Here is a 13,830-nt window from a genome sequence, read left to right as displayed (position 1 = left end):
ATTATACTAGAATATGTTGCCAATAGAATCGCACTCTGTTTGACCTGAGGCTCTGGTGTACCAGATGTTCTTCAATATTCCATGCTGGGATGCAGTTTTAGCCAATTGAAATGGTCCATAAAATTTAGAACTTGAAGGTAAAGCTTCTTTCCTTAGTAGGACATAGTCTCCAGGTAGTATGTCCGGTATCCCGGTGTTGTGTCTTTTATCTGTTTATTGTCATGCGTCACTTGTAGATCTCCTGATCTTTGACAGTTTTCTTGACTTAGGTGAGTTCGAGGTATCCTGGGAAGCCTAGCTCACGATCTGCAAGAAGTGTGGGCACTGTGCCCGAAATGGCAAAAATAAGGACTTCAGCCCAAAAAAGTCCCGTCAGCTGCACCAAAATGTAGTGTTTCTAAATAGAATGGCTGTAGAAAAAGACATAATCTCAGGGAAATGGGTTACATCTGCCATTTAATCTAACTTCTTCGCCCTTACTTTTTCCCCTGGCCCACTTCATCTTCTTTCATGCATCCAGCATAGACCTCTTCATGTGTTAGTGAGTGATTAAATGAAAATTTCTAAACCCTCTTTTTTGGCCCGTTTAGAGGCACTATATGAAATGCTTAAAAGGTTTGCCCGCTTTCCTGAGACAACCACAAATGGCAGAGATTTAATATTTAAAGAAAATGGGGGCTATCCTTTGGGTGACGTGCACAACATAAAGACAATGTTAGCCAATCTATCATTTAAGCGTACCACATCCAGAAGACAAAAGGGGCATGCATCAGGCAACCATCTTTCGTGTTCAAGGAAAACAAAATTGTGTGTCTCGACAACTGCAGGGGTGGAACAGCTGCACCAATTACACATTGCACCAAGAGCGGTGCTTTGCGTCGTCTTGCTCCTAAAGGGCACTTTAGCAGAAGATTGCGCCAGGCCTGCGCCAGGTTAAGCATAAGAATGAAAGCTCTCTTCTGCTGATGCTGCCTATGCTACCTTGGTAATAAAACTGAAACCAAAACCTAAAGCATGCTGCTGTCGTCGTCACATTTCTAGAAGTCAGTGGAGCAGAGACAGCCATGGATATAGCTGATGCCATCGGTTCTTTATTTGCTGTTTTCGCGCTTTTGTTGTAATTCTCTCCCGTGGTTGTTCCACTGTACTGATGCTGCTCTCTTTTTTCATTTGTGTGGTTTGTGCTGCAGTTTATTCTCGTACCAGTGTGGCACAGAACTTACTCTAGGTGGCTGTCAGATCAAAAAGAAAGCCTCAAATAATGTCCTGTTGCACATTGTTCAGTGTAGTTGTTGGCAGTGTGACTTGTAGTACTTCTACTAAACTGCCGACAAGTAATTTGCTTAGATCTAGGAACCTTCTTTGCAACCTTGCACGATTGGAAAAGCAGATTCTGTGGTTGTAATTTAATTAAGGTTCACATGTTCCATATGAACGAGAAATTGTGTATCTTAGAAGAATGTATTCCCTGTAGCTTCAGTTGCATGTGTTCTAGGGCTTGGTCTTGTGCTCTAGTTCCGCAATCATTTTTGTTTCTGCTGCCTGGTATGTAAACATGCGAAAAGCCATTGGTGATGTCTGGGACATCATGTGTGGATACTACCCATTGTCTTAGTGAAGGTAATGGTGGCTCCATCTGCCATTGTTGTGCAAAACATGGCATTGCATTTGCTTCGCCTGAACAGCAGCAGGTGGAACCATCATTCAATTGGCAAGAAAACCCGTGCTTTTTATTTTTTTGGGGGGTGGGGCGGGCATGTTGCTGTAGACGATGCATACTTTGAATAAATTCTGGAAGAAATAGGCAAGTACCTACCACCAAATCATATTTACAAACAAAATTCACCAGAAATTGCTACCTTTAAGGAAAATTTGAGTGTCAACAAACCAGCAGTTTAGCCAGAAGAGCAGTTTATTCCTGTCTACCTGCTTGATGGTGGTACCTTAAAATTACTTGACACCTTGAAATTACTGGTAACAGATCCCCATGGTGTCAGATTGTGGCAGCTTATGAGAGAGGCTGGTTAGGTATCAATAAGAATCAATAAAAGATTTCAGTGAGTGCAAACTCAAGCTTGGCAACTCTTGTTGACTTTTTCTGCATGAAAAACTCTCGTTTTCTCATAAAATACCAGTAAGAAATCATGGATCTGGACATGAGGTCTAAAGAATCGCAGTTGGCTTAGACAATCTCCATCAATAGGCCGTCCTTTTCTGCCCCCCCAAAAATTCATACGGAGCTTCAAAACAGTAATTTGTCTATCATTCTCTTGTGCAGTTTAGTATTTTCTTGCCCCTGTGAGGCAGTAGTGGCAAGTTAACACTTTCATTCTTGTTTTAGCTCCACTCAGAGAATAGTTGTAACTCTGCAACTGAGATTATCTTCACTGAGTTCTGTATGTATTAGTACCATTTTCAGTCCATCTAGCTTGTGCTCAATTCTTCTTTTTAGATGCATGCAACGTCATGCCACCAATGTGAGTACCCTCCTGATGCCTGAGCTGCCAGCATTTTATCTTTGCGATGGCCTTGCAGATGTTGGTTTGCATGCCATAGTAGAGTGCAGGGCAGACACCCTTTTGTTCGAGCCATTATTATTAGATGTTATATATTTTTTTTTTGCATCCACTTGTGATCTGACATGGCTTCAGCATAGGAAAAGGCTTGTTGCACGGTGAATGCATGCATAGAATGTGCCACTTGTATGCATCACTTCCTTATTTAAGATGTCAGTGGCTTTGATATTTTGAGCCAAGAGAGCCCTCTTTGAGATAATGATATGAACGAATGTCTTGTTTTCAGTACTCATTATTCTTTTGTTACAGCTCATTTACCAAAAGCGATTTCTTTCTGCGCTTGTTTTTTGCATCCTTATTAGAAAGTATGAACACCTCAGCCCCATAACTTGCAAACTGTCTGTATTCGTCATATCAGTTTGTACTGACATACTGCCAAAGACAAATCATGCGCCTTCAGTCGGCAGTGTTGTTGTTCATGGCAGCTCACTTTTGGGTTGTCTGAATCATTCACCTCTGGTGGAAAACATATTGGGTCATTATATGTTAAATTGTAATGGCAGTTCACTATTTCAGAATGGTGGTATTTTTTCTGACAAGAGCTGTCAGTATATCGTGATTGTAAATCATCACTCAAAACTCAGTATTGTAAATGATAATTTGCTTGAAAAAATGCACATGGTCATTGGGACAGTCTCAGTGCATATTTTCATATTTTGCAATAGTACATGTTCCTATCACCCAGAAGGAAATTTGTGCAAGGAACAGAACGCACTGGTGTGGGGGCTGCCAAGTAATGCTTTGCTTCTGAGTCGAAGGCACGGAAACCAGCTATTCGCTTGACTTTGGCACGCAAGCATGCAAGGCAATGGACACCTGAGCACCTGTAACTTTATTTCGAAGTTTGACTGAGCGTGATGTGTTCAGCGGATTAAGTCATAATAAAAAAAAGTTGAAATGTTTAAAATGGATATTCAGTTGTCATCTTCAGAAATGACTCTTTCTTAAAATTTGTGTGTAAACACACATATAAAGTCATATACATATATACATATGCACATATGCCTAGGTCAATTAATCACGGGGAACCCTGATCATGAGAAAGAAATTCATAGAAAAATAAAAATGGGTTGGATCACATACGGCAGGCATTGTTAGCTCCTGACTGGAAGCTTACCATTATCATTGAAAAGGAAGGTGTATAATCAGTGCATTTTACCTGTGCTGACATATGGGGCAGAGACTTGGAGACTGACAAAGAAGCTTTAGAGCAAGTTGAGGACCGCACAAAGAGTGATGGAATGAAGAATGCTAGGCATAACCATAAGAAACAGAAAGAGGGGTTTGGATCAGAGAGCAGACGGTTATAGCCGATATCCTAATTGACATCAAGAGAAAAAAAAATGCCGCTGCGTACGTCATGTAATGCGCAGGTTAGATAACCGTTAGACCTTCAGGGCTACAGAATGGGCACCAAGAGAAGGGAAGCACAGTAGAGGAAGGTAGAACAATAGGCGGTACGACGAAATTAAGAAATTTGCGGGTGCTAGTTGGAATCGGTTGGCGCAGAATAGGGGTAATTGGAGATCGCAGGGGGAGGCCTTCATCCTGCAGTGGACGTAAAATAGGCTGATGACGATGATGATGACCAGTCGACTCTTTTATTCAACTTTTCACATACTTCGAATGCACTAGGAAGTCCAGGTGGGAAACTGTACATTGCTATAGAATGAAAGGTCGTTTAATTTGAACACAAAAGCATGTTGTTTCGGCTAATTTGACCCCCGCCAACCCCCACTGGTGCTGCCAATCGCATGCAGTAGTTACTAAAAGCTTGAAAACACAAGAAATTTGGCATACAGCTCCATTGCTCCTCTAGGCGTGAAGCTGTTTTATGCTACTTTTACTTTAGTTTTCTTGTAACTCTGATAACTTTTCCAATGCCGAGGTAGCTTTTAAACATGTTGGCTCACTTCTCCACATGCTGATAGGGGTTGCGCATTGAGAGCAAGAAGCAAAAAAAAACATGAAAGACAGCTTTAAGCAATAAAGATTTGAATTTGTTAATTTGGTGCTGTTTGTCAATTCAACATTTTGGATAAGTCAACCAAATCTTGTGGTCCCGCCAGGGTTGTCTGTAACAGCACAACAAGTTTTCTTTCTTTTTTTTTTGAGCCTTGTAAAGATTTGGAGGAATGAGAAATGTGGGAGTGTTTGTATGTTTTCTCTGAGGAAATCTTGGAAGACAATGCATTCCGGCCATATGTTGCAGAAGTCAATTTCATCTTGAGGTGAACCGGTCAGCATGGCCTATATGCATAAAGCATCTGAGTTACTCGCTTCAATGTGTCCATAAATAATTTTCTGCTGAACTGCTCTTTTTGGAAGAACAGTAACAGTGCTTTGAACATTCACCCTTCATTATGTGTATATGCTTCCTGTATTGTTGTTGCTACGTTATCTGTTCCATTTCTTCCATAAATTTTATTTACCCTAAAGGCCGATCGGGCATTACTAAGGAAAGGGGGGAGATATTTTTAGTACAATGAGCACTAAGAGTTACATGCACACAGCAAAGAATATAGTGGTGCTAGTAACACTTGCATAAGCACTCTTCTGTAAAGAAGTATACCTACAATTCATCCACAAAGGTGGGAATACGAAAAAGAAAAAGACAGATTATTTACAGAAAACAATACAGCAATTTGGACATGCAGATATGGAAGCATAAGATAATTTGATACATCGTAAAAAGAGCTGAAGAACACCGTAATGAAAGTTAGAAGAAGACATGCCATTTGCAGGTGTCAAAACTACCGAACATTTTTGTGGTTATGTCAATGGCGTTTGGTAAGCAATAAGAATTGATTTAGTGCTTCTGAAAATTTATCATTATTTTCTTCTTAGCTACTGATCTCGGCAACTGGTTCCACACTAGATTGCCAAATGCAGAAATGAAAAATGAAGTAGGTCACTGCGGGCAAATGGTTGACAAACTTTAAAAGAGTGGTCGATGTGTGGAAGCGTTGCAGCTGGTGTCATTATTATTGAGGTACTGTAAAGTGTAGGGTTGTGATATACGTTGTGAAAGAATTAAACGACACGCCTTCCTTCTTTCTAGTGTTGCAAGGTCGAGGCTGTCTTTGATTTCAGATACAGTTGAATAGGGAGTGTAATCCGACACGATGAACCTATCAGCTTTGTTTTGTAGTGACTCAATCCTCTTCATGAGGTTTGCTTGATGAGAGTTCCAAATAATGGAACAGTATTCAAGTTTGGATTAAACTATTGCATTGTAGGCAAGAAGTTTTGTGTCATCAGCTTGGCAAAGTGTTCATCGGAGGAAGCCAAGGGTCCAGTTTGATTTTCCCAACAGCCAGTCAATATGTGTGTTCCAAGTCAGATTAGAAGTTAAATGAACACCTAAATATTTAAATGACTCAACTGGTTCAATTATCATAATTTATTGTATAAGTGTGCGACACAAAGTTGTTACAAGTAGTGAACTGCATTAATTTTGTTTTCTTAATGTGAATATTCGTCTACCAACCATGGCACCACTTATTTCCATAAGTTATTATCTAATGCTTTGCAATCGCTATGGTCAGTAGCAGCACGATAAATAATGCAATAGTCAGCAAATAGACCAATGTTTGAGTTTATACCAATGTGATTATTGTTAATAAATGCTAATAACAATGTTGGCTCCAATGCTGAGCCCTAGGGTACACCAGATGTGACTTGCTCGAAGCTGGACACAACGCTTTCAACCAGCACCGCTTGATGCCTATCACATAAATAATCTTGAACCCAATCAATGACTTTATTTTCTTCTTGAAAAAGACTGATTTTATATATCAAACGTTTATGGCCCACCCTGTCGAAGGTTTTTTCAAAGTCAAGGAAGTCTGCATAAGTTTGTGTTAGTTCATGCAGGTTTGTGTGAATTCAGTAGTTAGCTCGAGAGGCTGCCTCACAAGAGCGTCCCCGTTGAAAGCCATGTTGGTTTGAAAACAGAATTTTGCTGCCGACCAAATATTCCATAATTTCAGATGACAAAATGTGTTTTAACAGCTTGCAAGTGATATACGTGAAGGATTTTGGACGATAATTTGTCATTTCTTTATTATCACCAGTTTTAAATATTGGCACCACATGAGCAAGTTTCCATTCATCAGGGATTTGAGTTGTATCTAACAATTGTTGGAAAATAAGTGCAAGTGTAAGTGCCAAGTAATGCTTAGTAAGTTTCAGTAATTTTATGCTTATACCCTCGGGACCAGGACTTGAGTAGAATGGCAGACGTTCGATAGATTTTTCAACTTCATTGGAGGTTATAATTATACGAAGCATTTGAGAGGCATCACAATTGGGTGCATTATTATTGCTCATCCCGTCAATATCTCATCCGTAATAATCATATGGGGCACTATTGTGTTTATTGGTTAATCTTTCCTTGTAAGCTATGTATAATGCACAGATTTGTAAAAATGTTCATGTACTGAAAAGTACCAGGCTGCCCAGAAAGGGACAGTGTTGCGTGTGTATGGTGGCTGTGATCCAATTGTTTGCCAATGTTGCCACCAAACACTTGGCCAGTGTATTTTATGCTCTGCAATTTAAATAAATATTTTAAAAATAAATCGGCTTAAATTCATACTTACAGTGTGGCCGCTCTATACACAGTGAACTCTGTTGCACGGAAGTGTTTGTACGAGGCCATGTATTAACGTGCTGGCATTGATTATGAAGGGCATGGGCAGTGTGACCGTGGGGACACTGCGGCTGCGTGTGTGTGCCTGCTTTCTTTTGCACTATTGCTTTGCATTTGTTTGAAGTCCAGCAAATTGAACCAGAGGCTGCATGTATTTGCCACAAACAAACTAGAGGCAGAAGGCCTCTTCTAAAACCTATGTAGAATGCACTGACGTGGTCCTAACTTCTGCCTCAGAGGATGTGAGGTGACGTGTCTTCACAGTCGTCGTGAGCGTGCTCTTAATGGTTTCACCATTGCCATGCAGATCTGAGTTGCAGTAATGGTGCCGAGGTGGAGCTGGTGAGCCTCATCGAAGAACAGCTGCCTCGGTACCGCCTGCGAGCAGACACCCTCACAGAGTTTGGAGGCAAGTGCTGTTCTCCTCAACTTATAGAATATAGAGCGTGTCGAGCATGTTTTGCTCTCTGCATTTTTGTTTTGAACAATAAATTAGCTAAATGTTCCTGCTTTGTCATCTGTATAGTTTTATAAAACTGGTTGAAAAGTACTGCTTTACCGTGAAAATAGGGGGCTACTGGTAGTTGTTGCACGGACGTATATATTGTGCTGTACATTGAAGCTAGGCAGTACCTGGCCCCACCCATAGATGTGTGCAGGGTGATCATTATGCTAATTGTTGTTCTAAAGCAATACTGCTGGCTTATGTTTGGTCTGCTTTCTTTCATGGCACACACATTGGCATGTGTGGTTTATAACCACACATGCCAGTTTCTCTAGAGAAAATTGTCATCATCATCATCATCATCATCATCATCATCATCATCATCATCATCATTATTATTATTATTATTATTATTATTATTATTATTATTATTATTATTATTATAAGCTTTTGCACATGCTTGCATGTGGGATACACAGGAACAAAAAGGCAAAGATGAGAGAGGGGAAAGTACCTGCAGGTGTCTGGAAGTCTAAAATATGTTTGCTCTATTGGAAGCTGAATGCACTATATTTGTGCTGCCTTTTTTTGTGTTGATGTGAATGGCAAAGGCAGGACAGAGATAGGCAAGTCGGAGATACCGACTGCAGGAGTTTTATTGGCTCACATCGTCAATGTTTCACTGAGCACAACTACAGGGAATTTGAAGGCTACTGTTTTTGCTGTTTCATGGAACAGGTTACGACAAGGAAGATTGGTCCATTATTCCATCACCGTGCCTTCCGAGCCCGGAGAATCTGGACTTGCCACCTGAACTTATCCAAGAGACGCTGAACTACTTTGGTAAGTGCAGGCAATGACAACAGCTGCTCAAAATGGGATAAAATTCCAAGTGACTGGCAGGCTAGTTTTGCAGACTCCAGATTGTGAATCATGGTGTGAGTGACAGTGTGAGCCGGAGCGAGCCGCAGTGTGAATTACAGTGTCAGCAGCAATGGGAACAGTAGTGCAAGTCTTAATGTGGGGGGGGGGGGGAGGGAAGCATGGTCAGCTGTTGTCTCTGATGCAACGAACATGTCAGACCTGTCCCATTAGGCAAGTACACATGTTGGCAAAAGCAAAATTGATGTTGTAATGTGTTCAATGCAAATTTCAATTTCACTTTTACTTCATTTGCTTATATACTGTGTTTACTCGCATAATGATCGCACTCGCGTAATGATCGCACCTCTTAGTTTTGTCGTCAAAATTCGATTTTTTAAATTTCCCGTGTAATGGTCGCACCCCGAACTTGCCGCAGCGATATGTCATGTGCCAAGTCTAGCGAATAATGATTGCGCTTAGCATCTGTGGAATGCTACGCGAACTACTCTTCAAGACAAACTAAGCGGGCTGCACGCACCACATTCTTAAGTAGATGCCTCATTCAATTACTTTCATCACTTTCCGCACTTCCATGACCAAAAAAAAAAGCTGCAACCAAACTTTCCTTTATTATGTGTAGGCTTTATAATGGTTGTGGTCAACAACAAAAAAAGGTGCCTTTCGTTTCTTCTCATCTGCACTCGTGGGCACGCAACAAATCGCGAGCGGCAACGATAGTAGCCACGTTTACAGATATGTTAAAAGTGTACCCTATTCATACGCCGATGCTTGTAACACAGCTAAGATATTCACCCACCCTTAGCGGAAACGTGCCATATTAGGATAGTAGTGAAGACAGATGCCGCAGTTTCTGCAGCATGCCAGCCATGTGTTTCTATGTCATTGGCAGCTTAAGCGCGCCCCTCTGTTTCTGTCCCCTCAAAGTGGACATGGCTACATTATTGCCACAAACTTGCCGATATTAATGATATTATTCATTACTGATACGGAAGTAACTGTTTCAATGCACGTAATGTGCTTGCGAGAAAAAAAAAAAAAATAGCGTTCCGCGCATTCGGCTTGCTCCGCCGGCCGCCATTTTTGTTTTGGTGTCCCGCAGCAAATACGGGACGAAAAAAAAATTTTTTTTTTCGCGGGAAATTTAACTCGCGTAATGATCGCACCCCTGATTTTGCGTCAATTTTTCTGAAAAAAAAAATTACATCATTATGCGAGTAAATACGGTAAACCCATTGCAGGGGGTATTACGTAAGTGGTGGATAATAAAACGAATATTAGAAACAGGTGTTCATTTTAAAATATGGGTGACAATAGCTTCAGCAAAGGTAGATAGGCTTGTGATGGCTGTGGTGGTGTGTGGAAGGCGGTTCGTCTCTTTAAAAAAAAATGAGGCTTGACAAGTGGTGGTCTGGGCACATGCACAGGCAACTTGAAGCGGCTGACTAGTGTGATGAGATTTGTGTGAAGGGGGCATTATGTACAGGAGATGATTAAGGGAGCTGTAGAAAAATGAACTCAAGAAAGAGAGGGTGGCAACTTTCGATGGAAAGCAATCGTTGACAAACCAGATTCCGCTTTCAATGATGAAATGCTGATATTGTATGAATACGAAAAAGGGATAAACCTAGTAGCACCATTTTGTACTTACATGAGTGCAATTATGATATAAGTTGGATACAGGCTCGAGAAGGGAGTTGCATACTCAAGTTTCGATCTTACAAATGATTTGTCGGCCAGAATAAACTTCAAACTTCAAAGCTTTTACATCTTGTGGAGTATGACATAGGCATAGCTTAAGAAATCCCAGTGATTTATTACCCACTGAAGTGGTGTTAGTAGTGGCAAGCACTAGGAAAGATAACAAGACTTAGTGACACTGAGGTATTTGAATGATTGGACTGATTGTATCGGAACATTAGTGATTGAATAGCTAAATCTGAGGGTGTTACAGCAGCTAGAGGAGACAAGTTTATAATTGTTGGGATTTAAGTTCATTAGCCAGCGGTTGCACCACCTTGTACTTTGTTAAAGTCATTCTAGATCGATGTGTGGGTCAAATGTGTTGGTAACCGTGTGGTAGATTACACAATCATATTCAAACATATGATTTCAAACCCAATACATGCGTTGGTAGATTGTTAATGTAAATTAAAGAAAGAAGCGGTCCTAGGACGACCATAGTAACCTGTTCCCATAGGTTAGTTCTCCTTGGTCGTTGTTTTCTTTGTCAGGCTCCCTATGGTCTGTTTTTAGCTTGAGCACAACTTAATGCAGTGGCACAGATGGCAGGACAGAATACGTGGGCCCAGCACCGCAGCCCTTTGTATCTCTTGTCCCATCATCTGCATTGTTCATCGTGTTGCATAGCTTGTTACAACTCTGTCAGGCCATGAAGCAAGCTGGGTAACATGTCCCCACGCACGCGTGCAGTGGTGTCTGGAGAGCGGGTGAGCCAAATGACGCGAACGTATAGCGATCCGGAGGCCCTGACGCGGCTGTTGGAGGAGAAGGAGCGTGACCTGGAGCTGGCGGCCCACATTGGGCAAGGCCTGCTGCGCGAGAAGCGGGAACTGGCTTGCCGCACGGACGCCCTTGAGGCGGAGCTGATGCAGGCCCAGGAGTCGCTTACGCAGCTGCGGCATGAGCTCGCCCTCAAGGCCTCCCTCCTGCAGGTGTACACGGCGCAGGAGGAGGCCGATGCTGCCCTGCCCTCTCCCACCGAGTGAGTAGTTCATCCTCTTCGTTCCCTGCCCTCCCATCTGAGTTGCTTTGCAGTGTCTGAAGACCAACATGAACTGGTTTGCTCGGATTTTTGAATTATGTTTAAGCTGAAATCCACTTGACTTCAGTAACCAAGTAACATGACTTCTAAGATGCACTGATATAGTAGAATGTAAGCTTGTGCGAATATTCAATTGAATAATGTGCTATTCGATGTTCGCTTCGGCTTGAATTTGAGTATTCAGAATTGTAGAAGTATTCAAAACGAATAAATATAGTGCACATTATTCTGCATATAAGCCACACCCCAATTACAACACCCCGAGAAAAAGAAAGATATTTCCGTCCATATAACATGTGGAAATAACTATACAATCCCCAAATGATTGTAAAAACAGTCTCAATTCGCCGATGCACGCATTGTCCACATTGTATCTTCGCCCAGCAGCAGTGTTTGTTTCACACCTATTCGGTGGCACTGATGGTGGGAAACTGTGCCCTAAGGGTGGTTTCACAGCAGCGCATGTCGTGACACCGTGAAACCGCACCTTGAGGTGAAAGTCACACTGGCGTGAAGCCACACCTAAAGTCCAAATTCATGTATAACCTGTCTGGCAATCTTAAGGTTAAATTTAATACATTTTGGTGAGACACTCAAAATATGATATTTAAAACATGTATGTATGTGTTGTGTGACGATCCGAATTATTTGCTGGTACCCGAAAAGGCAACTGAATGCAGCCTGGCATTTTCACGTGACATGGGCAGGTGAGTACTACAAGGAAGTAGCCGTGGCAGGCACTTACTGCCCTCAATTATGCAGGCCTCGCACCCTTTTGTTGTTCACATGGGATGGAGCAGCAGAAAAATGTAGCATCTCATCTACGGAATTTTGGTGCCCAAACATTGAGTTCTTCACTATTGTATTAATTGCTAAAAGAACCAATCGTAACTGTATTGGGCCATTTTTTGTTTTCTTGATCATGAACATTGGTGCTGGGAAACCATAAGGAACAGGCTCATATCAACAAGCTTCTACTGTACTTGATGAAATATACCTGACAAGGCGCTGATCTACCACTTGTTATTGTCAACCTTACCAATTCACCAAACAGCAAGTTTTTTTGTTACAAGTGCTCACCTACTCCACATCAAGCTTCTCATGCTCTATTAGACGATCTTGAGTTTTTTTTCCTAATTGCACTTGAATTATGGAGCTGCTTAAGTAGTGAATCACAAAGCCCTCCTATGTTCTAGTGCATTCAATGCTGCCTAAATAATCACTATGTATGATAAGTAAAGAATAAAGAATGCACACATTCTGAGAAGATATTGGTGAGCAAGTTGATTGTCCACTCTTGCCGTAAAAGCAGCATACTTTTAGGCACATCATCGTCATTAGCCTTTTTATGTCCACTGCAGCATGAATACGTTTCCTAGCGATCTCCAGTTACCTCTGTGTTGTGCTAGCCGATTATATCTTATGCCTGCGAATTACTTAATTTCATCATACGCCTAATTTTCTGCCATTCTTTGCTTCACTTCCCTCGCTTGGCACCCATTCTGTAACTTTAATGGTATACCGGTTACCTGCCTTACGCATTACACGGCCCACCCAACTTAATTTCTTTGTCAACTGGAATATCGGCTATGCCTATTTATTCTCTAACACACTCCGCTGTCTTCCTGTCTCTTTTTGTTACACCTATCAGAATCGGAAACAAATTTTGTTGCTACAGTAAACTTCTGTTAATTCGACTCTGGGTAATTCGATCCAGACTCAAGGTCCTGGCTGGTGCTTAAGGATTTATGTGGGCCTAAACTTTCGTTATTCTAGTATCCTGAAATTGATCTTTGCAAGGTAATTCGAACTTGACCAGTCAGCGTGCCCTTGCAGGACTCCTATGCTGACACTAATAGTGACCTCCTTAGTCGCAGTATGTCTCGGCAGAGCTTGGGGTATGGTGAATTCATGTACCGCACGTTGTCTACCATTGGAGGTGCCTGTTTTTAGCCTGCCCTAGGAAGTTTTTTAACTAATAACAGTAGCTCACAATGTCTGATTACTGTATTTATTTTATTAAATTGGCATGTTTTAACAATACCACATATAATTCATAAATTGTGTATAATAAACAATAGTATTTAACAATGACAATGGAAATGCATACAATATTGTAATGAGAGTCTGGCGCCTTGAACGAGTTCCAAGTGGGACACGACACACCCAAATCTCAGCCGCTCCAAAAACGAACTATTCCCCTGATCCACTGCTACTCTATCCTTCTTATTGCCCTTCTCTTCTTCTTTCACTTGCGGCATTCTTCGTTGCCGTTTGTGGGGTTCTCTCACCCATGCTCTTGGGACAAAGGAATGACAACACAGTAGTGCAAACAATCACAAGGGCATTTCACCATCCATATTCACCGCGACCGATGATGACGTCGATGTTAGTTAGGAAAGCACACTGCCTAGCCAAATGGATAACATATAATTCCACAGGCGGGCGTATTTCAGCAGCTATTGAATTTAGATGCAAAAAAAGCGTA

The 13,830-nt window shown here is 41.5% G+C and overlaps 1 protein-coding gene across 3 annotated transcripts in view; it reads left to right on the top strand.

The window, feature by feature from the left end:
• The window catches only part of milt (trafficking kinesin-binding protein milt), a 142,975-nt gene that overhangs the window by 53,857 nt on the left and 75,288 nt on the right, over window positions 1-13,830 (top strand). For 2 of the 3 annotated variants that reach the window (XM_075695024.1, XM_075695026.1), the window contains 4 exons: window positions 2,453-2,477; window positions 7,538-7,639; window positions 8,414-8,518; window positions 10,991-11,282. In XM_075695024.1, coding sequence (XP_075551139.1) covers window positions 2,453-2,477; window positions 7,538-7,639; window positions 8,414-8,518; window positions 10,991-11,282 — 524 coding nt within the window. The remainder of the gene's footprint in view (window positions 1-2,452; window positions 2,478-7,537; window positions 7,640-8,413; window positions 8,519-10,990; window positions 11,283-13,830) is intronic. The other variant, XM_075695027.1, reaches the window with a different exon arrangement.

The sequence above is a fragment of the Dermacentor variabilis genome, chromosome 6, assembly GCF_050947875.1.
Source record: "Dermacentor variabilis isolate Ectoservices chromosome 6, ASM5094787v1, whole genome shotgun sequence".
NCBI lineage: Eukaryota > Metazoa > Arthropoda > Arachnida > Ixodida > Ixodidae > Dermacentor > Dermacentor variabilis.
Note: the sequence above shows the minus strand (reverse complement) of the source record. Positions and strands in the feature narration are given on the sequence as shown.